General features: G+C 43.3%; 1 protein-coding gene across 4 annotated transcripts in view; it reads left to right on the top strand.

The window, feature by feature from the left end:
- Positions 1–24552, top strand: part of CPLANE1 (ciliogenesis and planar polarity effector complex subunit 1) — a 104046-nt gene that overhangs the window by 46299 nt on the left and 33195 nt on the right. For all 4 annotated transcript variants that reach the window (XM_090037955.1, XM_090037954.1, XM_090037956.1 and 1 more), the window contains exons 27-34: positions 12047–12210; positions 13831–13976; positions 16092–16174; positions 18450–18532; positions 20074–20142; positions 22199–22379; positions 22944–23234; positions 23421–24203. In XM_090037955.1, coding sequence (XP_089894081.1) covers positions 12047–12210; positions 13831–13976; positions 16092–16174; positions 18450–18532; positions 20074–20142; positions 22199–22379; positions 22944–23234; positions 23421–24203 — 1800 coding nt within the window. The remainder of the gene's footprint in view (positions 1–12046; positions 12211–13830; positions 13977–16091; positions 16175–18449; positions 18533–20073; positions 20143–22198; positions 22380–22943; positions 23235–23420; positions 24204–24552) is intronic.

The raw sequence follows: 24552 nt of genomic DNA, 5'->3' as shown, positions 1-24552 counted from the left end.
GGTGGATGTCAAGGTATGGGAAATGCTTGACATTTGCCAGGGGTTCTCCACCAGTGATAATTTGTGGGGGGAAGCTTATATTGAGGAAGGCTGATGGAGCACCTTGCTTTGAAGGTGCCACAGGCTGAAAAGCTGACCGTCCATGTGATACTCAACCCCAGTTCCAGAAGGAAGGTGGTCAAGGATGAGAAACAAAATCACAACAAGATAAATGGGTTGAGGCGATGACGCAGCCCTGCTTGACACCAGTATGGATGGTAAATGGGTCGGTTTCTGATCCATTGCAAAGGACTGGCAGTCATCCCATCATGGAGTAGCCTGAGGATGCTGATGAACTTTGGTGGACGGACAACCAACCCTAGCTAGCACCTTCCATAAAGCTTCATGATTAATGGAGTTAAAAGCCTTGGTTGTCAGTGAATGCCATAAACAGCTCCTGCTGTTTTTCTCTACACTTCTGGATTTGTCGTGCAACAAAAATCATGTCAGTGGTACCGTGTGGTGATCTAAAACCCACACACTGGGATTCTGGAAGGAGATCTTTGGCAAGGGAGAAGAGGTGATTCGCAAAGATGCAAGTAAGAATTTTCCTAGCAATGGAGAGGAGGGCAGTGCCTCAGTAATTCCCACACGCTGACTTGTCCCTGTTCTTGAAGATGGTCACAGTGTTGGCATTAAGTCAGGTGGAGCTTCCTTGTTAACCCATATTTTGATGAGAATTGGTGAAGTTTTTGTGTTAGCACTGTTCCACCAGCTTTAAAGACCTCTGCAGGAATGCCATCTAGTCCCGATGCCTTACTGTCCTTAGTCTGAGTGAATACATGCCAGACTTCCTTGAAGGATGGGGAGTCAGCAAGAGATTCTATTACTGGGTGTAGATGGATGGGATCAACGATGGCAGCTGAGAGCTCAAATTCATGGTTGAGTAGAGTCTTGAAGTTCTCCTTCCAGCATTGCTTGATGGATACTCCATGAGAAGGGTGGAGCTGTCCTGAGATTGCAAGGGGGTTGGGCCATTGGAACATGGCGCATGTATGGCTTTCATTGCTTGAAAGAAGCTTCTCACGTGTTGATCAGCAAAACTCTGGATCTCCATGGCCTTCACTTGCCACCACTGGTTCTTGATATCCTGTAGCCTCCTCTGAACTACAGCTTTAAGCTGGTGGTAAGCCTCTCATTCTTGCTGGTTAGAGGGTTAATTTTGCTAACTGCAGAACACAGTTCTCTTCTGATGGGTAAGTGCTAGGATTTCCTCATTATTGTCATTGAATCAGTCTTGATGATGGTAAGTGGAGTATCCAGTTGATTCAGCACATGCCTTGTGAATAAAGTTCTTAAGTTCCTTCCAATGTGCCTGGATGTCCTTGGTGTCGTCAGGTAGGTCAGAGGGCATCTCATCAAGGCATTGCTGAAGAGCCTCATATCTAGCTTGGTTTTGAAGTGCCTTGATGTTAAATCTCTTATGCATTCCTTTTGATTGTTTATGGTGTTGTGGCAGAAGCTGCATGTCCATGATTGACCTGACTAACAGGTGGTCCATCCAATAGTCGTCTGCACTTTTCAGGACTTGGGTGATATGGACATTGGTACGATCACAAGCTCTGATACTAATATAGTCAATAAGGTGCCAGTGATTGGAGCATGGGTGTTTCCAGGTGGTCTTATATTTGTCACTCTGTCTGAAGACAGTATTTGGGATGAGCAAGTCACATTCTGCACATTTGCTGAAGAGGAGGATACCACTGGAGTTGACTGTCCCCATCCCCTCTTTCCCAGTGGTGCCACTCCAGAGTTCAGAGTGTCGCACAACTCTTTGCATTAAAATCACCCATGAGGATGAGCTCATCTTCCTTGGCAGTGGTGGTCAGGACTGTCAAGAGCACAGTAGAATTGTTCCTTGTTGACCTCTTCACTGTCAAGTGTAGGGGCCTCTTCATTGTCAAGTGTATGACCGTAGCATACTGATTGCTACTGAGCTTGAGGTAGAGAGTCATAAGGCATTTGTTATTGCCCACAAGGAGTTCTGAAAGCTAACAATCTTGTTCTTTATGGCAAAAGCCAGCCCCGTGAATGTGCCTCTCTTCAGATGACTTTCCTTTCCAAAAAAAGGTGTAGCTACCCTCTTCTTTCAGCTGGCTTTCATCTGCCCAGCTGGTTTACCTTAGGGCAGCAATATTGGTGTCATATCTTGCAAGTTTTCTAGCTACTATGGTAGTTTTTCTTTCAGGACACTCACTGTTCAGGGAGTCCACTGTTCAGCAGACTGTCCATGTGGCAAATCTTAGTACTTTATTTTGTTGGTTTCAGCCTCAGGTATAGTGATCCCACTGGATGCAGCAATCCAGCCAGGGAGTTTTGAGACAACCTATGTTTAGGGCACCTCTTCTAGCCCCTTCCCTATTCAGGGTGAGCAGAGGGGATCCTAAAAAGGACTGCTTGGTCATGGCTGCAGCTGCCAAATTGTACTTTTGTTTCAGTAAGTGCAAAACAACTATCACGATTGCCACCTATGTGCAGATTTATGACTAGAGACTCAGAGAGAGATTGCTGTTCCTGTCCCCACCACCATTTGTCCATTGCTGCAGGAGTTTGTTTCCAGAAGATGTTAACATCTCTGGCAGAAGCCTGCACGTGAAATCTTTTAACATGGGGAAGCCAGTGTACAAGTGATAGCTACACAAACTTGACAGGAAGGAGCTCTGAACTCAATGGCAAGGGCATCCAAGACAACCAGAGACCTTCATCTTGCTGCAGCCCTCATCCACCTTCACAGCCTCAGAGATCCAGCAGGTCCTCAAGTACACCTGTTCTGCCATTGAGGTCTTCAGGAGTTTAGACTATGCTTAGTCTGTGACCTCACCTCAAACCTGTTCACCAGGGGAGACGCTACCAGGAGTACAAGACTCCGGACAACATAGCTCTGAGGGTCACTGGAACACGCAAGCCTCTCCAGCATGACAAGGATATGGTCCAAGGAGAGTTATAAGTACTAAACCATAACAAAATTCAGCAACCAGGGTTTCCTGTCAGTAGCACGTTAACTGACACGTTGCAGTTTGTAATCAATACACTTTAGGGAACTATATAACAAATATAAGGCTACATTTTATCTCCATAAAAATATTTGTAAAGGTACTTGCATCGTATTTTCTCACATATCTTGAGCCCCTTCCCCGCCGCCATCTCCCTCCAAAAAAGAAAAAAGAAAGCTGCTGGAAATTGGGAGTGAGAAACTTATATGTGAGGAAATAAAGTTCCTGCTGCTTAAGCTTTGGCCAGGTGAAAGCAAAAGTAAAATCTGCACTAGATCCACAGGAACCAGAATAGTGAGCAGGCTCAGTTCCCAACTGTTCCTATTCAGTTACTACAAGTAAAGATATTATTTTCTTCATTCTGCTTTTCAAATATAACAAATATAAGGCTACATTTTATCTCCATAAAAATATTTGTAAAGGTATACACGTGCCAGATGTCTGCTCCAACGCATGTAAATTAGTAGCAGGGAAGAAACAGTACCACTTTTTTTTTAAATAGTAGTTGTATTGAACACAGTGTGAAGCTGTGTTCTTATTGCTTGCTGATTGCTTATGACTTACCTTAGTTGTGTTCCAATAAAGGTTAGAATACTGAGTAGGAGCTGCTCTGTAAGAGGTTGCTAGGAACACAGAAACATTCTAGGAGGGCTGGAGTTCTTCCTGCAAGGGATTTATTTGGTACAAAGACTTGGATTGGAGATACAGGTGTATAGTTCTTTGTTATGAGGGTCTTATTTATCTAAATACTGTAGTATTTCATAGAAAGTTAGGGTTGGAAGGGGCTTCAGGAGGGCATCTAGTCCAACTCCCTGCTCAAAGGAGGACCAGCCCCAACTACACCATCTCAGACAAAGCTTTGCTTAGTTGGGTCTCGAAAACCTCCAAAAATGGAGATTGCAACACTTCTCTGGGTAACCTGGTTCAGTGTTTTACTACCCTTCTAGTGAGAAAAGTTTTCCTAATATCTAACCTAAACTTCCCCTGCTGCAACTTGAGACCATTGCTCCTTGTTCTGTCATCTGCCACCACTGAGAATAATCTAGCTCCATCCTCTTTCAAACCTAACTTCAGGTAGTTGTAGGCTGTTATTAAATCCCCTCTCAGTCTCCTCTTCTCTAGACTAATTAAGCCCAGTTCCCTCAGCCTCTCCTCCTAAGTCATGTCCCCCAGCCCCCTCACCATTTTTGTTGCCCTCTGGACCTTCTCTAATTTGTCACCATCCTTTCTGTAGTGGAGGGGGGCCCAAAACCAAACACAATACTCCGGATGTGGTCTCACCAGTGCTGAATAGAGGGAAATAATCACTTCCCTTGACCTATTGGCAACACACCTACCATTGCAGCCAGTATGCTTTTATCCTTCTTGGCAACAAGGGCAGACTACTGACTCGTATTTAGCGTATTGTTGACCGTAACCCCCAGGTCCTTTTCTGCAGAGTTGCTGCCCAGCCAGTCAGCCCCCAGCCTGTCCTGTGCTTGGGATGCAGGACTTTGTACTTGTCCTTGTTGAACCTCATGATATTTATTTCGGCCCAATCCTCCAACTTGTCTAGGTCGCTCTGAATCTTAGCCCTACCCTCCAGTGTATCTACTGCCCCCCGCAACTTGGTGTCATCTGCAAAATTGCCATCTTCCAGGTCATTGATGAAGACAGTGAACAAAATTGGTGCCAGGACCGACCCCTGGAGCACTCCACTTGATACAGGCTGCCAGCTAAACATCAACCATTGTCTCTGAGCCCGATGCTCCAGCCAGTTTTCTATCTACCTTACAGTCCATTCATCTAGCACATATTTTCTTAGCTTGCCTGCAAGAATGCTATGGGAGACTGCATCAAAAGCCTTGCTAAAATCAAGGTACACCACATCTACCAGTCTACCCGCATCCACAGAGCCATTCACCTGGCAATCAAGTTGGTCAAGCATGACTTCCCCTTGGTGAATCTATGCTGACTATTCCTAATCACCTTTTTATCCTCCAAGTGCTTAGAAGTGGATTCCCTGAGGATCTGCACCGTGATTTTTCTAGGGACTAAGGTAACAGTGACTGGTTTGTAGTTCTCCGGATCCTCCTCCTTCCCTTTCTTAAATATGGGGACTATGTTAGCCCTTTCCCAGTCATCCAGGACCTCTCCTGATCACCATGAGTTTTTAAAGATGATGGGCAATAGCTCTCCAATCACATCAGCCAACTCCCTTGGGTGCATCCCATCTGGCCCCGTGGACTTTTATATGTCCAGCTTTTCTAAGTAGTCCCTAACCTGTTCTTTCACCACTGAGGGCTACTCCCCTCCTTCCCAAACTGTGCTGCCCCATGCAGTAGTCTGGGAGCTGACCTTGCCCATGAAGACTGAGGCAAAAAAGGCATTGAGCAAGGCAGACTTTTCTGCATCCATTGTCACAAGGTTGCCTCCCCCATTCAGTAAGGCAGTGATTCTCAACCTTTGGTACCTTATGTACCCCTTGCCAATCGACGCAGCAAAAGTGAAACCAGAAGTCCCACTGTGGCACTTGCGGTTTTGCCGCCACAAGCCAAGTCCCACTTCTTCCACTGTGGCCTGGGGCAAAGCAGCCTGTGCGGGGCCTCCCTCCCTATTCCCTGGCACACTGATGCTGGGGAGTGAAAGCCCTGGCGCACTGGACATGGTGGGAGGGGCGGCTGCCAGAACTTCCGGCTCGAGCAGGCAAAGACCAAAATGCAGCACCTGCGTCCCCCCTGCCTGTGCCTCGCGTACCCCTGGGGGTATGCGTACCACGGGTTGAGAAACACTGCAGTAAGGGACCCACAATTACCCTGATCCTCCCCTTGCTACCAACATACTTTTAGAAACCCTTCCTGTTACCCTTCACTCCCCTTTCTAGCTGAAACTCCAATTGTGCTTTGGCCTTCCTGACTTCATCCCTGCATGCCCAAGCAGTACTCTTATATTCTTCCCTATTTGTCCAAGTTTCCACTTCTTACAAACTTCCTTTTTGTGATTTAGTTTACTGAAGAGTTCTCTGCTAAGCCAAGCTGGTCTTCTGCCATACTTGCTAGTCTTCCTGTGCACTGGGATGGGTTGTTCTGGCACTCTCAGTAAGGCTTCTCTGAAGTACAGCCTGCCCTCCTGTCCCCCTCAGTCTGGCTTCCCAGGAAATCCTGCCTATGAGTCCCCTGAGCAAGTTGTGGTCTGCTTTTCTGAAGTCCAGGGTCCTTACTGTACTGCTTTCTATCCTTCCTTTCCTCAGAATCCTGAATTCAGTCATCTCATAGTTGTTGTTGCCCAAGTTGCCATCCACTACTACATTCCCTACCAATTCTTCCCGTTTGTGAGCAGCAGGTCAAGAGGAGCATGACCCTAGTTGGCCACTCTAGCATTTGCACCAGGAAGTTGTCCCCAGTACTCTCCAAAAACTTCCTGGATTGCCTGTGCACTGCTATATTGCCCTCCCAGCAGATGTCAGGGTGATTAAAGTCCCCTTTGTGAACCAGGGCCTGTGACTGGGAAACTTTCTCTAGCTGTTTGAAGAAAGCCTCATCCACCACTTCCTCCTGATCCAGTGGTCTAAAGCAGACCTCCACCACAACATCACCCTTGTTGCTTTCCCCTCTGACCCTAACCCAGAGACTCTCAGGCCTATCTCCAGCTTCATATGGGAGCTCCGGGCAATCAAATGGCTCTTTTACATAAAATGCAACTCCTCCTCTTTTCCCTGTCCTGTCCTTCCTGAACAGTTTGTGGCCATCCATGACAGTGCTCCAGTCATGTAGGCTCCCACCAAGTCTCTGTTATTCCAATCATGTCAGACCCATGACTATGCATGGACTCCCAATTCTTCCTACTTGTTTCTCAAGCTCCATGCGTTTGTTTACAGGCCCCTAAGGTAACTAGTTGATTGCCCTGATTTCTCAGGAAGTAATAGAGTACCTCCCCTGTTGCCCCATCCTGCTTGCTCTTCCTCCAGCTCTCCTACTTCCCCACTTACCTCAGGGCTTTGGTCTCCATCCCCCAGTGAACATAGTTTAAAGCCCTCCTCACTAGGTTAACGAGCATGTGGGCGAATACACTGTTCCGTCTTTTGTCAGGTGGATCCCATCTCTTCCCAGCAATTCTTCTTGGAAGAACATCCCATGGTTGAAGAAGCCAAATACTTGCTGGCAACACCACCTGCACAGCCAGGTGTTGATCTGCAGGATGCATCTGCTCCTGCCTGGGCCCTTTCTCTTGACCGGAAGGATCAATGAGAACACAATCTAAGCCCCAGACCCCCTCACCTTTGCACCCAGAATCCTGTTTTTGATACTGCCAGGGGAGATCCTGAGTGTATCATTGGTGCCCATGTGGATGAGCAGAGTGGGGTAGTAGACACTTAAGCAGACACTTTAAGATTTGGTTTTGCATTCATTGTTGGTTACCTTGCTTTAAAAAAGTTTGAAGTTGGAGAGAATGTATCACAGATAGCTACATGCATAGAGAAAAAGGCTCATAGTAGGAGGAACTATTGAAATGTGATTTATTTAGACTTGAAAGAAGCTAATTAATATGCACTTGATTAAAGTATTTAAACTAGTTAAGGGCTATGTGACAGGACCAGGTCCCAGGCGCTGCCTTGACACCCCTTGGTGGTCACATGCTCCATTCTGGCTCCTTGGAGTGCCCTCTCTTTTTCTCTTGTCTGCCATGCCTTGATAGAAGATTTTTAGTGTTAAAGGGAGGCTGCTTCAAAGTCCCAGAGTGAGTTCTAGCCTGTTTTGGCCAGTGGGTCCCTCCTGTACACAGCTGACCTCAGTCCTGCCCCTCAAGCACTAAGTGAGGGCCCTCCTGGCCCTGTCAGTGCTTCAAGGCACCAGCTGCCTTAGGGGCTATTTGTGGCCTTCATCCTCCCTTGTAGCCATGCATGTGCCTCGCAGATGTTGCTCTCTTATCCAAGTATCAGCTTGTACAAGCTTCAGCCCTCTTGACTTTAGTCCTCTAGTTGCTCTAGTTACAAACTCCTAAGCCTAGGCCCAAGGCCCATTTGCTCTGGTCTGGCTCCTTTGTCACAGCCTTTCCTGTAGACTAGCTTTGTGGGCCCCCCTGGCCCTGTGTTGCTCTGCAAGCTCCTGGTGTCTGACCACTGCCACTTGACCATGCGAGTGGCCCTCCTCTGGGCCCTCTCAAGGTTAGCCACATCCCTCTTGAAGTGCGGCACCCAGAACTGGACGTAGTACTCCAACTGTGGCCTGACCAATACCACATAGAGGGGAAGGATCACCTCCCTGGACCTGCCTGTGATGCATCTGTAGATGCACAACAAGGTGCGGCTAGCCTTACTGACTGCTTCCTTGCATTGGTGGCTCATGTTCACCCTGGAGTCAACGACTCTGTGTTGAATTTCATCCTATTCTCATCCTCCCACCTCTGTAACCTGTCTAGATCTAGCTGGATTCTGTCCCTCCCCTTGCCCCACAACTTGGTGTTGTCAGTGAATTTGGACAGTGTGCTTTCCACACCCACATCCAGATCGCTGATAAAGATGTTGAACAGTACAGGCCCCAGGACTGAGAGCAGTGAGTGGCGGGACTCCACTGCCCACATCCCTCCAGGTTGAAAACGATCTGTCCACCACCACTCTCTGGGTGTGACCATCTAGCTAATTTGCTACCCATCTGACTGTAGGCATCAAAGCCACAGTCACCAAGTTTTTTAAAGAGAGTGTGGCGGGAAACCGTGTCAAAGGCTTTCTTAAAGTCCAGGAAGATAACATCCACCCCGAAACCCTCATCCAGGGACTTTCTGACCTGATCATGAAAAGAAACCGGGTTAGTCAGGCAGGACCTGCCCTCAGTGAACCCATGTTAGTTGTCCCTGTGGATTACCTCCCCTGCTGGACCCTTGCAAATGTACTCTTTGATAATTTTCTCAAAGATCTTCCCAAGGACTGAGGTAGGACTGATTGGCCTATACTTGTGGGGGTCCTCTTTTCTCCTCTTCTTGTAAATGGAGACCACATTGGCCCTTTTCCAGTCCTCTGGTACATGGCTGGTGCCCCATGAGTGCTATGTTCCCTGCCAATTCCCTCAGCACCCTTGGGTGAAGAGCATCTGGACCTACTGATTTAAACATGTCCAGCCCCTCCAGAAGTTCCTTAAGTCATCCCTGACCCTAGGCATGGTGGTACCTCCCCTGGGGCTGTCCGCAATTCTAGTTGGAGAGATGTCCTGGTCCCTGTTCAGGAATATGGAGGCAAAGAATTTGTTAAAGAGGTCAGCTTTTTCATTTGCCACAATCACCAAATTGCCAAGCCTATTCTGGAGGAGCCCCATGTTACCTGGTGCTGCCTTCTTACGTATTTCAAAAAGGACTTTATTATCCTTAATTCTGGTCGCTAGCCCCAGCTCCATCTCTGCCTTGGCTTTGCTAACAGCCTCCCTGCAGTCCCGAGCAGCGGAGGTATAATCCTCTTTGGTGACAGCCCCTTGCTTCCACTGTTTGTACGCCTCCTTTTTTGCCCTCAGGCATCCCTGGATGCCTTTGCCAAGCCATTGATGCTTCTTAGCACTTCTGCCCCCCTTGATGTGCATAGGGACTTGACTCCCTTTTGAGCTCAGAGGATTGTCTCTTTGAGGAACAACCACCCATCTTGGACTCCCATCTCATTGAAGCTCTGAGACCCCAATGCCTCTCCTACTAACCTTCTTAGCTTACAGAAGTCGGCCCTCCTGAAGTCCAGGACCTTTGCCTTGCTGCTTGCTTTCACCACCCTGCACTGGATAGTAAATTCCAGCAGGCGATGATCACTGTCACCTAGGTGGTCGAGTACCCTCAGACCCCTCACCAGGTCGTCGCCTGTGGCAAGGACCAAGTCCAGCAAAGCTTTTCCCCTGGTGGGACGATGCACCTCCTGGGTTAGGTGAAGGTCCTGTATCCCAGCTAGGAACCTACATAAGCAGTCGGACCTGGCTGACTGCTCCTCCCAGCAGACGTCTGGGTAGTGTAGGTCACCCATGACAACTATATCCCTTGACTTTACAGCCTCCGTGAGCTGACCTGAAAATTCCAGGTCCAGCTCATTCCCCTGGTGAGCCGGTCTGTAGTAGACGCCTACTATCAAGTCCCTTTCCTCATGCCCCCCTTGCATTCTTACTCAGAGCACCTGATTTTGCCCCGCCTCTGACCCCATCCAGTCCCTGACCCTTTCCAGGCTGGATGCTGGATGCTTCTCAAACATCTCTGTGCCCTACTTACCACCCTACTAGCCTGTCCTCCAGTCTCAACCTGACTCAGAACATAAATATCAGCAAACTGCATTACAAGTGAAGATCAGCACACTCCAGGTTATTGCCTCATCTGCAAGGTGCAAGTCCCCATTAACTCTTTCCTTGCAGTTATGGGAGAGCTCGAGTGCCTGCCAGTCCCACCACTGCAGTCATCTCCCTCCGGAGCTCCTCTTTCTGCAAGCCTGCAGTGCCATCCTGACTGCTAGCTCCAGCCACAAGCAGGAGTTTCCATTTAGGTCTTCCTCTGCTGCAGCTTAGCTCAGGTGCTTGTAGTTGTTACTTCTGAGCTGTCTGGAGGTCCTTACTGTAGTGCTGTTAGCTCTAGGGGCATGTGTAGACAAAACAGGGCCCTACATTGAAGTGGTGGGTTTTTAAACCCCCGTGTTATGCGCACATCTGACTTACCTGTCTCTCTAGCAGTGAGGAGGGGAGGGCGAGCTGCCGGCTGGTGGAGCGGTTGCTGGGCTGTGGCATGGAGGGGCTGGTGCTTCCCTCTGTGGTAGCAGCGGCACCCCTCAGGCAGCTCCCTGCCGTAGGCACCCAGCTCAGGCAGTCCCGGGGGACACTGTAGCCACGGAGGGAAGCACCAGGCCCCCGTGCTGCTTAGGCAGGCAGACACTACGGGGAGGAGGAAGATCAGGCTTGCTGCTTTTCTTGGGTGGAGTCTGCCTTCCCAGGTTGCTATCAGGCTGCCTGCAGGGCTTCCTGCAGAGCTGTGGGGCTGCACAGAGCCCTGTGACTGTAGGGGCAGCAAACTAAAACCTCTCAGAGGAGTTTTAGTTGCTGCGCCCCAAGTCATTTGAGGCACATTACGCTGCCAAATTTCCTACAGAGGCTAGAATTAACACGCAATACACCACTGAGGCATGCAAACACTGACACCATTAAAGCGGTGCAAAAGCATTTAGCCTACTTCAAAGTGTTGTGCACACATGCCCCTCATTGTGTCTACACATGGCCTAAGATAGTCGCTCCTGCCAGTTGTGATTCCTAGCTCTGTTGTTTTCTGGTCTGCTGGCTTCCTACATGCTATCCTTTGCCCAGCTGCCAGACTCACACAGTGAGCTTAGTTTGCTGCAGCATCCCCTTAAATAACAAGAGCCTCTGGCTCCATTACAGGTTCATATAAAGATGATTTTGAATTAGCTTGATCTTATACAGGACAGAAGATGGTTATACAGGACATGTATGGTTAAAATGAAAGGAAACACATGAGGGAAGAGTTTGAGGTGGTGTTTTTTGTAAAAGTAATTGTCAATTATTAAATAAACTTTTAGTTCAGTAATCCCCTAACTCTAAAAAAGATTGATTGAGTCAAATATCATTTTTAAGTAAAGCGGGATGATGATGAAGTTTAATAAATTAATTAATTTAAAGACATCTTAGTCATTTGTGCCAGTCACGAACCACATTTTTATTTGTTTTTATTTGTATTGTTTTTTGCACTTGCTTTCCTTCCATTTGAATAGATTTTGTTTTGTCTGTCTTTCTCTTCTGTGACACAAGTAGTAGATAGAGCAGAAATGGCTGTGTTATTACTAAAATGTTCCAGGCACCATTAATGTTCATGTGCTCCTTGTTATACAGAATTATGTAACCATGTTTTCTCTGCTTCTTATATTGTCTCCAGTAATAACAGACAGACAGACAGAATTTGGCTCTAGATGTTAGTGTTGATACACAAAAGGATGTGTTGATAAGCAGAAATACATCATACAAAACAGGCAGGAGAGTCTTACAAACTTTTAATTATTTTTTGTATTCTCATTTTAGAGTCAAGATAATCAGTATCTAATAGAGCCTGCATCTCTGCTAAAAACAAGACCAGAAAAGGAGATAGAAAGCAGCATGGCTACAGGTAGTTCTCCATCATCAGATACTCTGCTAGGTGGGCAGAGTATGAATGCATATGAAGAACTTCATGAAAGTCCTTTAAGGTAATGTTGTAAATAGGATACTCAAGTTGATGCTCCAGCTAAGTAGGAGTACGGGTATAGAGCAGTGGTTCTAAAACTTTTTAGACTTGAAGCATGCCTCAGAAAATGCCAGCTCTTAGTTTTCACTCTTTTTTTTGCCTACAAAAAATAGTAGAGCAATTTTTCCATTGCAAAGAACTCAGGAAGACCACTAGAATGGTTTCCTATTTGAAACCTCTGGTTCTATCTTGTGAATCATGGAAACCTAACAGGGTATGGCACCCCGTGGCAACCTTGTAAAGTTGTCAAAGCACCCTGGTTGGGAATCATTAGTGTAGAGTTATGCTGTAATGGCATATTACATGCATATAGTTACTTGATGTAGGGCCAAATCCTACATATATGTTCAAAACATTTATTTAAGACAATGGTAAATGCTTGGAGTAGCTTTAGACAATGATTTGAAAATGGCTGTTGTTCGTCTTAGATTTCTATATAGGTATAAATTAATAATCCCACTGTAACCAAACAATGATTTTTTTTATGCACAGTGCTAGTGTTTATCAGTTTTGAAAAGGAAAATTCCTAATTTGTTTCTCAAACTACTGACTTGATGTGTGTAAGAGTAAATTAGGGAGAAGAACTAATGGTTTCTATTTGCTATTATTTTTGGTAATCTGTTCTTGCAAAATCTATGCAGCTGGTAAGATCCACTATTACTAGCAAATATGATTTTGTAGCATGATATTCAGGAAAATCTTAAGCTGGTCCCCTTTTAAAGACTAATTGAGTACAGACAGGGTTGGGAGCCAGAGGTCCTCAGTTTTGTTCACATCTCTTGATACAAACTGGTTCTAACATTATTTCACAAAACTCATTTAGTGAGTTCTTTCGCTTTGGGCTCCCTTTTTGTCTTGGACCTGTTCTCTCTCATTTGCTTATTCTTGTGCACACATGCGCTCTCTCTCTTCCATCAAACAATAAATAGGATAATAGGAAAACAGCACTTGAAAGGGGTCTTATGTGGTCATCTAGTTCAGCCTACTGCTCAAGACAAAATCATATCTGACTAAACCATCCCAGTGAAGTGTCTGTCTAACCTGGTCTTGAAAACGTCAAAGGATAGAGAGTCCAGAGTTTCTCTAGGTATATTTGACCTCCCTCATGGTCAAAGAATTCTTCCTAATCTCCGACGTAAATTTCTCCAGCTGAAGCTTGAGGACATTGCTCCTAATTCTGTCACCTAGGGCTCCCTCTTTGTAATCACCCTCCAGGTGTTTGAAGACTGTTACCCACCTCAGTCTTCTCACTGTTAAGATACTCTTAAGATGCATAAGATACATAAAATATAAGATACACTTATTTATATTTGTTGATATTTTTGTGGTTTAATGACGTATTTCATATTTGAACGTTGTTGGCATGACATTAATCAAGATTGTCCAAAATTTGTTAATGGTAGCAACAAGCAACATTTTTTTTATGGAGTTTAGAATTTTACTGTACAAATGTGTAATCCAACCTGGAATTTGATTTTCATGGTTAGAGCAAAAGAATACACTTTTACTAAATGAAAATAATTCATTTAGTAAACGATTTTAAATAATACATTTTGCAGTGATTCGTAATTTTGATTAACAGAATACATTTTGAAAAGAAGAAAATGAATGATATGAGTAATTCTCTACTGCACACTATTGAAGAACGAGCAATAGATTCTGATGAAAATCTTAAAGAATTGGGACCGTTCATAGAGGATGAAGTAGATGTAACATCAGAAAATGAAGGTTTGCTCATATGATAAAAATCTGCTATTTTTTATACTACCCTTAATCCAAACCAGGTTCTAATGTATGAAATGAAAACAGTAGGAGTTTTAGCTGAATACAACTGAATAAAGACTTCAGTATGTGTTCCTTGGTTGGGTAATCACCAGTAACTTATTTAATCTGAAATGAAAACATTTTTAAAAATGCTACACTTACGTTTTTATTTTAGTAATAATTGTACTGTTTTCTCAGATATGAGACATTTATAAGATATTCTTTTAATTGATCAACGTGTGTTCTGAATGTTCATTAACTTCAAAAAGGAAGAAGGCAGGGTAACTTGGCACCTTATAGACCAGGGCCGCTGGAGGGCTGCTTAATCAGTTTTGGTAAGATGTTGAGGGCCACAAGGTTAGCCCCACCCCTTGACAGGCGCCTGCCTCCTAGTTGCCATCTTGGGACTGGAAAGCCCATCCTTAACCTTTGCCACTGGAAGTCCCTTCCCTTGCACTGGGAAATGCTTCTTTTGGGAGGGGGCGCTTACCATCTGAACCAGAAAAAAAATGAAATAATCTACTAAAAATCAAACATTTACTATAACATATTTTAATTTTATTACAAAAAATATTTTTGTCATGATTGTGTTTGTGTAATGTATATAAAGAGGTGACTACATAATAAGTCAAAAAAGTTTTATTCCTGTATTTTGTGGGGGGAGGGGTGGTTGGGGGTGGGGCTGTTTGTGTGTGGGGGGGTGTGGTTTGTGAAGAATTTTGGCTGTGTGGGGGGGGTCTAGCGTATGTTGTGGGGTGTGTGTATATGTCGGGGGTTGTGGGGACAGGGTGTAAATGTGTAGGGCTTTGTGAGGTGTGAGGGAGGATGGAAGGCTGTGGAGACCCGTCATGCACTCCCCCTCATGGCACCCAGCCCCCCCGACAGTGGCAGCAGCAGGCAGGGTCACTCATGGCACTTCTGCCTGGTGGTGCGCAGCTCTGGCCAGAGCTGCACATGGCAAGAAGGAGTGCAGCCCAGCTGGCCCACCTCTATCATGCAGGGCTCCCTGTGGCACACGTGTAGCTCCTGGCACTTGCACATTAACAGGGGGAAGCCCTGTGTGATGGAGCTGGCTGCTGCCATGGAAGCAGAACACTAGGCTCCCTGCCACTTCCAGTGCAGTCCTGGCAGCTGTATGAGGTGGGGAAGGCAGCTCATGCAGGGGTTCCCCTAGGTCTCACATGAGTGCTGGGGGCTGCATATGTACTGCAGGGAGCCCCACACGATAGAAGCGAGCTGGCCTGACTGCGCTCCTTGCCACCATCTGCAGCACTGGGCAGAGCTGCCCACCATCAGTGCCGTGAGCATCTGCTGCTGCCACCAGCGGTGGGAACTGTGTGCAGGGTGGAGGAACCACACAACCTCCCTCACACCCACACTCTGCCCACCTGCGTTCCTTGGGCCCGGTGGGTGGAGTACAGTTAATAAGTGTGTGCCCGCGGGCCATATGAAATTGCCTGGCTGGCCAGATATGGCCCACCAGCCGTATTTTGCCTGCCCCGTTATAAACTAACTCAGAGCCGTCCAACTTCTCAGAAGCTGGGGACTCCCCAGAGCTCCAGGCTCAGCAGGGTATACCACCAGTGTCAGGGGCACGGAGTGGAAGCCAGTGGAAGGAGGGCTACCCTGGGGACCTTGGCAGCAGCAGTAGCTGGAATAAAGGGAAGAGAACTGGCAGCTAGGCAGAAGCCTGGAGGGGCCTTGAGTTAACTCCTCAGGGACTAAACTTGATGTGTGAGTCACTAGTTAGACAGCCCTGAACTAACACATTTAGGTGCCACCCTGCCCTGCCTGGTGCCTAACTTAAGACTAACACAGTCAACGCCTTCACTTTATAAAGGAAATGCAACAATTGATAAAATATTGATAGCATATGTACTCTAATACTAAAGGGGCCCTCTCCTCTCCTCCTTGTGTCTTGAAGTGATAGACAAATTTGGCCAAATGGATTAAATCAGGTAAATTGTAAAACATATAATTTGCTGATTTATATATGCTCTTTATATTTGTAAAACATATAATTTGCTGATATATATATGCTCTTTATATTTTTATTAATTATGTCTCTTTATTTCATAGACCTCTTTGAAGAACCATTTGAAATACCAAAAAGCTCCAGTATTTCTGTCAGCATTAAACCTGTACAACAGCAAAAAGTAGAGGCAAGTTAGCACCTTATAGAGTTGAAAAAAATTACATTTCAGTTTTTTTCATAACACATTAACTTATTATATATTATAACTGTCTGGGCTGAAAGCTTATTTGGACCAAGCCCACACGAGTCATCCATCCCAGGGGGCCAGAAGGTTAGGCACTACTGCTGTAGAGTGATCCAGAAAATAATTCAGTTTACTTTGCTTTATAGTACTGTAAAAACAATGAAGCCATAGGTGCTAACTCCATGAGTACTTAGGGGCTCAAGCACCTACCAAAAATTAGCAGGTGCTCAGCACCCATGAACCACAGCCATTTTGGTTTTACATGTTAGATCTGCTTGCAAAGGTTAAAAGCACTTTACCAGAGGAAGCAGTGCCTTATTTCAGCCTGGCTCTGTAGCATCTGTAAAGTTTGGGTGCTTCAGCAGGGCTTTTTGGCACTTCTAGCTAAAGCTGTTTCAATTGGCTATTAGATAAGTGCCAAAAAGGCCCACTAAAGTGCCTGTCCTTTACAAACGTCAGCTGAGCTGGGTTGAAGACAGACGCTGCCTCTTCTGAGCATGCATGGTGGGGCTCTGCATGGGAACGTGCCAGGTTTAAAGTAAAGCACCTTGTTTGTTTGTCTTATATCTGCAAGCACCTGCTGGCAAAAAAACAAAGTCAGTGCCTACGAATGAAGCTAAAAGAATTTTTAAAAATAAAAAATATTCTGTAATACTTAATTTTGCAGCGCAGTTTGCTAGAGCCAAATTCTGTTTACCCTTGCTAAAGCTAAGTGGTGCATATGTAGCCACCTAATCACAATTTTTGGTACGTATGCACAATTTGACATTCATCATACCTATACCTGCTTCATGTTTCCCTTCTGTACATATTTAGTAGGCTACAGTAAGGTTGTGTAGTTGCTCAGGCACATGCATTACATCAGACAAGTCCCAAAACTTCAGTTGTAGACTGAGAGGAAGAGAAACCTCTGTTTCCCAGCAAAGTACTCTGAGTTTCAGAATTGGTTGCAAACTCATATTAATAACTATTTTTAATCATTTAAAAAAGTTATTAGGTGATATTCTAGGGATCTGTTTTGTAGCTGTGTTGGTCTGAGAAAGAGAGATACACAAAGCTCCTGGGTCAGAGGCAATTATCTTGTATTAGACCAACTAAATGGTAGCAAAAAAATTCCTTTCTTTGCAAGTTTTCTGGCACATACACCCTCCTTTAGGCTGAGGAGATTTCAAATATTATAAAAGTCCTCCTAGATAGAAAATAAACTCCATTTTGCAAAAGGGAAGTAGAAGCTGGAAGTTTATTCCCTTGGGTATCTGAGAGTCCTTTTGTGAGAGTGTTCCTTTGTGATGTGTAAATTAGGCTTCTTCTTTCTTGGAAGTGTCTGATGTCAGAGGCAGCCAGGGAGGTGAAAAAATCTTTCTTTCTTGTTTAGCAATGAAGTTTACTTTTCCAGACAGCTAAAATATGATATCTTCCATGTTTCAGGGATCTATTATGTAGCCATGTTGGGCTGAGAAAGATGCACAAAGCTCTTGGGTCAGAGGTGATATCTTTAATTAGACCAGAGGTGGGCAACGTTTTTTTGGCTGGAGCGCTGAAAAAACTACAATGTCTACCTTGGAAGGTGCCGGAGTGCCGACATGCTGGAGCCTGGAGCAGCTGTTTGCAGCTTCCCGGCTGCAGCTGGCCCACAAGGCTCAGTCTGCTTGCAGCAGGGCTTGCAGCCTCCCAGCTGCCTGCTGGGAGCAGCCTGGGCTCCATGGCTGGCAGCAGATGCTTAGAGCCCGGGCTGGCAGTGGTGTGCTGAGGAAAATGGCCTTGTGTGCCATGTCTGACATGCGTGCCGGGGTTGCTGACCCCTGTATTAGACCAACTAAATAGTAGCAAAAAAAATTCCTTTATTTGCAAGCTTTTGGGCTCCCTTCCCTGTGTAAAATGAAGTCTATTTTTTACCTAGGAGGACTTTTGCAATCTTTGAATTCTCCTCAGCCTGAAGAAGGGTATGTGTGCCCAAAAGCTTTCAGAGAAAGGAATTTCTTTGCTACTATTTAGTTGGTTTAATAAAAGATATTGCCTCTGGCCCATGAGCTTGTGTATATGGTGTTCTGTATTTCTTTCAGTATCTCTCTGTTGAAAGTCAGGATGTTCTGGCTATTTAAAATAAAACAATTGGAATTTGACCCCGTGGGTGATTAGTCAGAAATGTCTGAAACGCTTCAATATTTTAATAATAAGACACCTGCAATATATTGAAGTCATTTTATTTTAATTGCAGTATATTTCCACTTCAGATGTAGAATGTCCACAAGAAGGACTAATGGCAGAAAAATCAGAGGAGAAAAAGGCTGAACAGAATAGGTGAGAGAAACTGATTTTAAAAAAATTTCAAAAGAATATTTTACCAGTTTTCTAATTTATAGAAACAGCTGGAGTATTTTTTTATATCCAAACAGATTATTCACTGTTACAGCAGCAACATGTTGATTTGAAATTAAATTCTATTCCTCTTCAATTTGAAGTGTATGTCGTTTTGTTTTTTTACAGGGATAGCTCTATGAGCTGAGTTTCTGGTATTGAATATTTATTTTAATGATGAAAACCAGAAATCTATATTCTACACAATTTTAAAAAGATGTTCCCTCAAGATGTACTTGTTTATTTTATTTGAAAGCTTAAAACATACTTCTAAAGCATTTAACTTTTCAGTAAAAATAAATAAAGAGTTAAACATGTAAATGTCTACAGTTTCTTACTGGACTGTCACACACAGTCTTTAATTTTAATGTACCTGTATGACCTACTGATTTCTAAAGTGAAAATGATTGTATTTTTGTGACTGATAAATCACTCCATTCAATTTTTTTTCCTCTTAGAGTATACCTAATTTACCATTAATTGTTAAGAAATGTTCACCTCTGTTCAACTCTTTGTCTCTCTTGAAATTAAGAAAATACCTTACTGCTGTGATGGCTTATATGGTCCTACATGCACATGCAGTTTATTATGGTTTTAGAAACTATATAGTTTTATAAGAACTTTGTTAATGTTTGATTAGGGTTGGGTATGTGACTAGTCAAATAAAGTTCAGTCAACTGACTGGTCAAATAGCAGTCAAAGAATGCAAATAAAAAGTCCAAAAAACAGAAAAAGCATAAATTATCCATTAGGAAATGTATAAAAAACAATTGAAAAAAGCATGTTTCTGTCAAGAAACCTACAAAAAAATTAGGGATTTTTTGGGGGGGGGTTGTTTGTGATTTTTTTTTTTTGGCGGGGGAGGTGGGGGGGTTTGTTTTTGGTAAAATAGCTGTAATCTGCAGCTAAAATATGCTAAAATAAAATATATGCACTCAATTCACCAGTCAATTGACAATATTTGACTGGTCATTTGACCAGCTTGCCAACCCAAATTTTAATGCTATTTTAAGTTGATATAGATTGTTTAAAAAAACTGCATATAAAAGGTACCCTCCAAGGTTTCATGGCACTGACTTCCCATTTTAGGAATGCAGATTTTAATCATGTTCACAAGTGTTCTTCTAACTGATTTTCCTTTCTTTTGCCAAGTCAAAGCAGTCCTCAACCTATCAGTTGTCTTCTGTTTATGTAAGTTAGCAAATTCAATTCAGTCTTTTGTTTGAGTCAGTTACTGATTGCTACGGAGACCAAGTATAAACAGCCAGCTATTATTATGTACTTAAATCCAGCCTTACAAAATGACTGAAGAAATTCAGTTGAGTATGGCTGAGATCAAATTGCTTGCGATTTAGGTAATCTGTTTTTTACTTTACATACAAAATCTTGCTAAACTGTTCTGGGCATATAATAGACATATGCTACATAATAATAAAAAGTTGTAATGTTTATTATAAACTCATCTTTCTTTCTATCTTTTATAGCACAATGGAGGCTGTTGCCAAAAACATTCCTCATTCATTCTCTTTAGAAAAGAATGCAGAAGCTCCTAGGTAAGAAAAACAATATGCTATACTTCTGACCTGTCCCATTTTAGATAAGCTGGAAGCAACACCCCCCCCCCAGCTATATCTGGTATGGCTCCCAACTGAGTTGCCAGCATCCCCCCAAAACCATGCCACATGGGCACCCCTCCCTTCACTACACTGGAGAGGCCCCTAGTATGCTCCCCTAAGCTGTGGTCTCCCTCTGTGGTGCAGGCAACACCACCTGCCCTGCCTCCAAGGGGCGGGAAACAAAGTGGAAGCTAAAGGAGGAAGTGAGAGTCTGGAGACCCCAGTGACAGCAACAGGAGTGGGAGGGGTAGAAAGCAGCAAACTGGGGACCTGTGGGCTACAAGTTAACCCCTTGTGGGCTCCGTGCACGCCCTGGGCTGTGAGTTGAACATTCCTGCTTTACATGGTAAAGCAAGGTTTATGCCCATTAAATCTCTTGTTTTTATATTGTTAGATGAAATATGATTCTTTACCATAAAAGTATTCTGTATTTGTTGGCAAGGTTCTTTGAGTAGATGTGACCAACTGAGTTGTTTTATTAGACCAACTGAGTAGTTGGAAGAAAGTTCTTGGCAAGCTTTTGGGTGCCGTCAGCCTTCTTTAGGCACAGGGAGTCTTCCTTGGAATCTCAGAGCAGCAGAAAATCCCTATGCCTGAAGAAGGGTGACTGCACCCAAAAGCTTGCCAAGAACTTTTTTCCAAATACTCAGTTGGTCTAATAAAAGATATCACATCTACTTGAAGAACTTTTCCTGCTTATGTCCTGTGGCTACAACCAAAAACCCAGGTTCCATATTTGTTTTCACTTTTGCATTGTGTTATATACTCCATAGCTGTACTACTTTGTGCAGTGGTCCTATCAAAACACACAGTCTAAAAAAGGCTGTAGCCAGAATATGTGCTGAGGCAACAGGATTATAGTAGTTAGCTGCTACAGGAAGTGATATTGGTCATTCCAGTTGATTATAGTCTTCCCTCTGATTCAAAATTGACCCACTTGTAAGCAATAAGATATTTTTGAATTTCAAGAGAAGTGAAAAGGTACAACAGAGATGAACAAATTGAGTGGAATGGAGTGATTTATAGTGAGAAAACTACAGTACCTTTCTTTTAGAAAGGATTATCTCATAGTATTAGAGATATATCTTTTATTGTGAAACAGGAAGGCAAAAGTCTGACCATTTCTGATGAGATTCAAATACAAGCTTGTCTAACTTTATCCCAACCATGTATTTGGTGCAATAAAAGATATCACCCACTGGAAATGCTTGCCTCATGTAATTCCTGGACCACCAGTTACGTCATTCCAGCCCTATCTAATATATACTAATATATACTATGTAATATAGTTTTTCACAACGAAGTACAGATAGTTCTTGATTGCCTGTAAACTGCTGTGAGCATTTTCCAAACATTGCCAATCCACTTAGTTGAAGAATTTATTAATAAACTGTATCTGTTGTTACCCATTTTAGAAAAAGGAAATGTTTTTAATGCTAAAAAATGCCTTCCTTGGTTTGAAAATACAATATTTTTGTTTGAAAAAAGACCTCCAAATGTATTAATACATTTTGAAAAACCTAAAGGAAAGTCATTTCCCTGTCTCATATTTTGCTGATGAATCTCCTTGTCCATCAGTTTTCATCGCTTCTTGCATTATTACTGACAAATGAAAGATTTTCACACATTTATTTCACTCTGGCTCTCATTTTATCTTGTCATTCCATTATTCTGCCTTTGACTGTCAAATTGAATGTTTCAACTATCTGTGTGACTGTACAATCATGTGGATTGTAACATACTGAAAGGCACTGAAGGTACAAAAGTATACTAATTGTAACCTTCTAGTGAAGGTTGAGGTAGCTTAATAAACTAAGATCTCTAGGACACAGTTTTCCAGTAACTGATTTAGAAAATTGCAGGTATCTTTAAAAGTTGCTGGATCATTTTGAAATGTTTCAGGTTAGATGTTCTGAACCCAAATATTTTTAGAGCATCTACTACTTATGCCTTTCTCTCCATCCCCTCCCACCCAACACCCTTTGTCAAGTAGTACAGAGGTTTCTGGATGCGATGATCAGCCTTCTTCCATTGCTGAGTCAAGTGTTCACTCCCATGCTTCAGTTCATTCAAAGGAAAAAGAAGTCCAGGAAGGAGCACCCACAGCAGAGCCACTGAACACATCAGAAACTATCAGACAGATGCTCCAAGATGAAATGTTTAAACTAGTTCAGGTCAGACTGTCTCATTATTAAAGAAATAATTTACGCAGACTATGCAGTTTGAAAAACACCATTATTCCTTACTTCTTTTATGGGTTCCAGGTTTATGCTTTTGACTTCTTAATTTGAAGTGTGAAAATAGTTTTAAAAGTTTTGTAGGAAAGCTAGCTGTACTTCATTTTCACTTAATGTGTGTCATTCATGTACATTAAGGGAAGTTCTCAGCCTAATTAACTGTGTCATTAAGTGATAATGAATTAACTTGTGCAGTTGAAACTATTCCAGTCTGATATTTTTCAAGATAATACTTCCTTTCACTTAAGTAAAGAGAAACAAAGAGTTTTATGTTGTCAGAGCAAAGTCATTATATCACAAATACCTTAATTTGCTATAAAAGAAATGCTAATTCATGGTACAGGCTAAATACAAAATTGCCATTAAAAGATCAGTCTGTTTTATTTTTTGTCAATTTTAACAGAATACCAGCTATAAACGGTGTCTAACAATGGATTTTGATGACCAAGGCCCAATTTAATATGTGGTATAAATGTCATCTTAATTTTGTTTATATTCCAGCTGCAGCAAATCAACTTTATGAGTTTAATGCAAATAGTGGGATCATCCTTTGCCAACCTGCCAAATATGCAGCACCTTTTGCAGCAGTCTCAATTTGTTCAGCTGGGAGGAAGCCAGCTATCACATGCTGCTGGAGATGTGGAGAAATCTCTTCCTACCCATTCTTCAGATGGCTTTCCAGAAACTCAGCTCTCTGGTCAAGAAAATACTGGAAAGTCTGACAAAAAGAGTAGCGCTCACTCTCAGCAAATAAATGTCATAAATGATCAAGGCAAAAATGAAAATATACAGGTAGGTAAAAGAAAACATTTCTCTCTTAGAACAGAAAGCACATCAACTTTAAAATTAGGGAACTTTTCTGTAATAATTACATTAGGATGCAGTGGTCCCATCCAGTAGGAACCATATGTTGTAAAAAAAATCAGTGCTGTCTTGTACATGTTTTAAAGAGCTGTTGTATGTTTTTTTCTCATCTAGAATTGGTCAGACAGAAATGTTTCTTTAATCTCATCAGAGATCCAATCTCATGGAACAGGATTTACTCCAGCATCTCAAGGTTTGCTTCCTTCAGCTCCAGCCAAACCACTTCATCTGTTATCTCCTGCTGCAGATATCCAGAAGCCACATAAACTTATTCCAGTCTCAAAAACTTTAAATTATGCAAGTGGATTTCCTTTGCTTAGACTTGAATCAGATTATCATTTCAAACCACTCAATTTATGTCCAGTAGGAATTTCACAAGCTTTTGCCATGCCACCTCTACAACCCAAAGTGGCTTGGGGTCCACCTGATTCCTTACAAAACCTTCAACCTTTACAAACACTAGGAAATAAGAGTGAGTCAACAACAGCACACCTGAATGTGGATAAGTACAACCTTGAATTTATAAGGCAAGCACATGAGGAAAAGAAGAGGTGGGCAGAAGCTTTAAGTAAGGGACCTCCTAAACATCTACATGTAAATCAGTATGAAGGCCAGCAATATGTTGCACCTGAGCAGTACCTCTCTAAGAATATGAATGCAGAAAAGCCACTGATTGCTCAGCATGTTTCCTTCTGTGGGACTTCCCAGTGTCCATCTGGAATTCCTCTACTACATCTGCAGCTTGATCCTGTACTTAAATTTCCACCAGTTATCAGACAACTGACAGATACTTCTTTAATAACTGTTAGAACTACAACTAAGGAGACTGATTCCAGAGATGCAATATATCACCCAGGAATAGCAATTCTTCACAATAACTTGCCTCCAAAATACAAGGTAATAGATTTTAGTAATATTTTTTCTGTGGTTCAATTAAATAAGTCTTGTTTCTTTGTTGTACAACCTCTATCTTCACCCATCATATAATGGGGCAAGGCCTCCCCCCAGTGGAAGACAGAGGTGGTCCATCAGGATTATTGGAGGTTCCAGACATACATCCTTGCATCCCAGGTCACCCAGAAATCTTCCAGCTGTCTGGACCGAGGGAGAGACTGGGTACTAGAGCCTCCAGCAATATTAGACTGCCATCAAATTCTGTATGGGTAGAGGGGTGGATTCATCCACTAGTGAAGAATGAGGAGAGAGATTGCTAACAGCAAACATAATTAGGAAATTTTTGATTGTA

This window comes from Crocodylus siamensis, chromosome 3 (genome assembly GCF_052110815.1).
Source record: "Crocodylus siamensis isolate JL-2025a chromosome 3, ASM5211081v1, whole genome shotgun sequence".
NCBI classification, from domain to species: Eukaryota; Metazoa; Chordata; order Crocodylia; family Crocodylidae; genus Crocodylus; species Crocodylus siamensis.
This window is presented reverse-complemented; position numbering and strand designations above follow the sequence as displayed.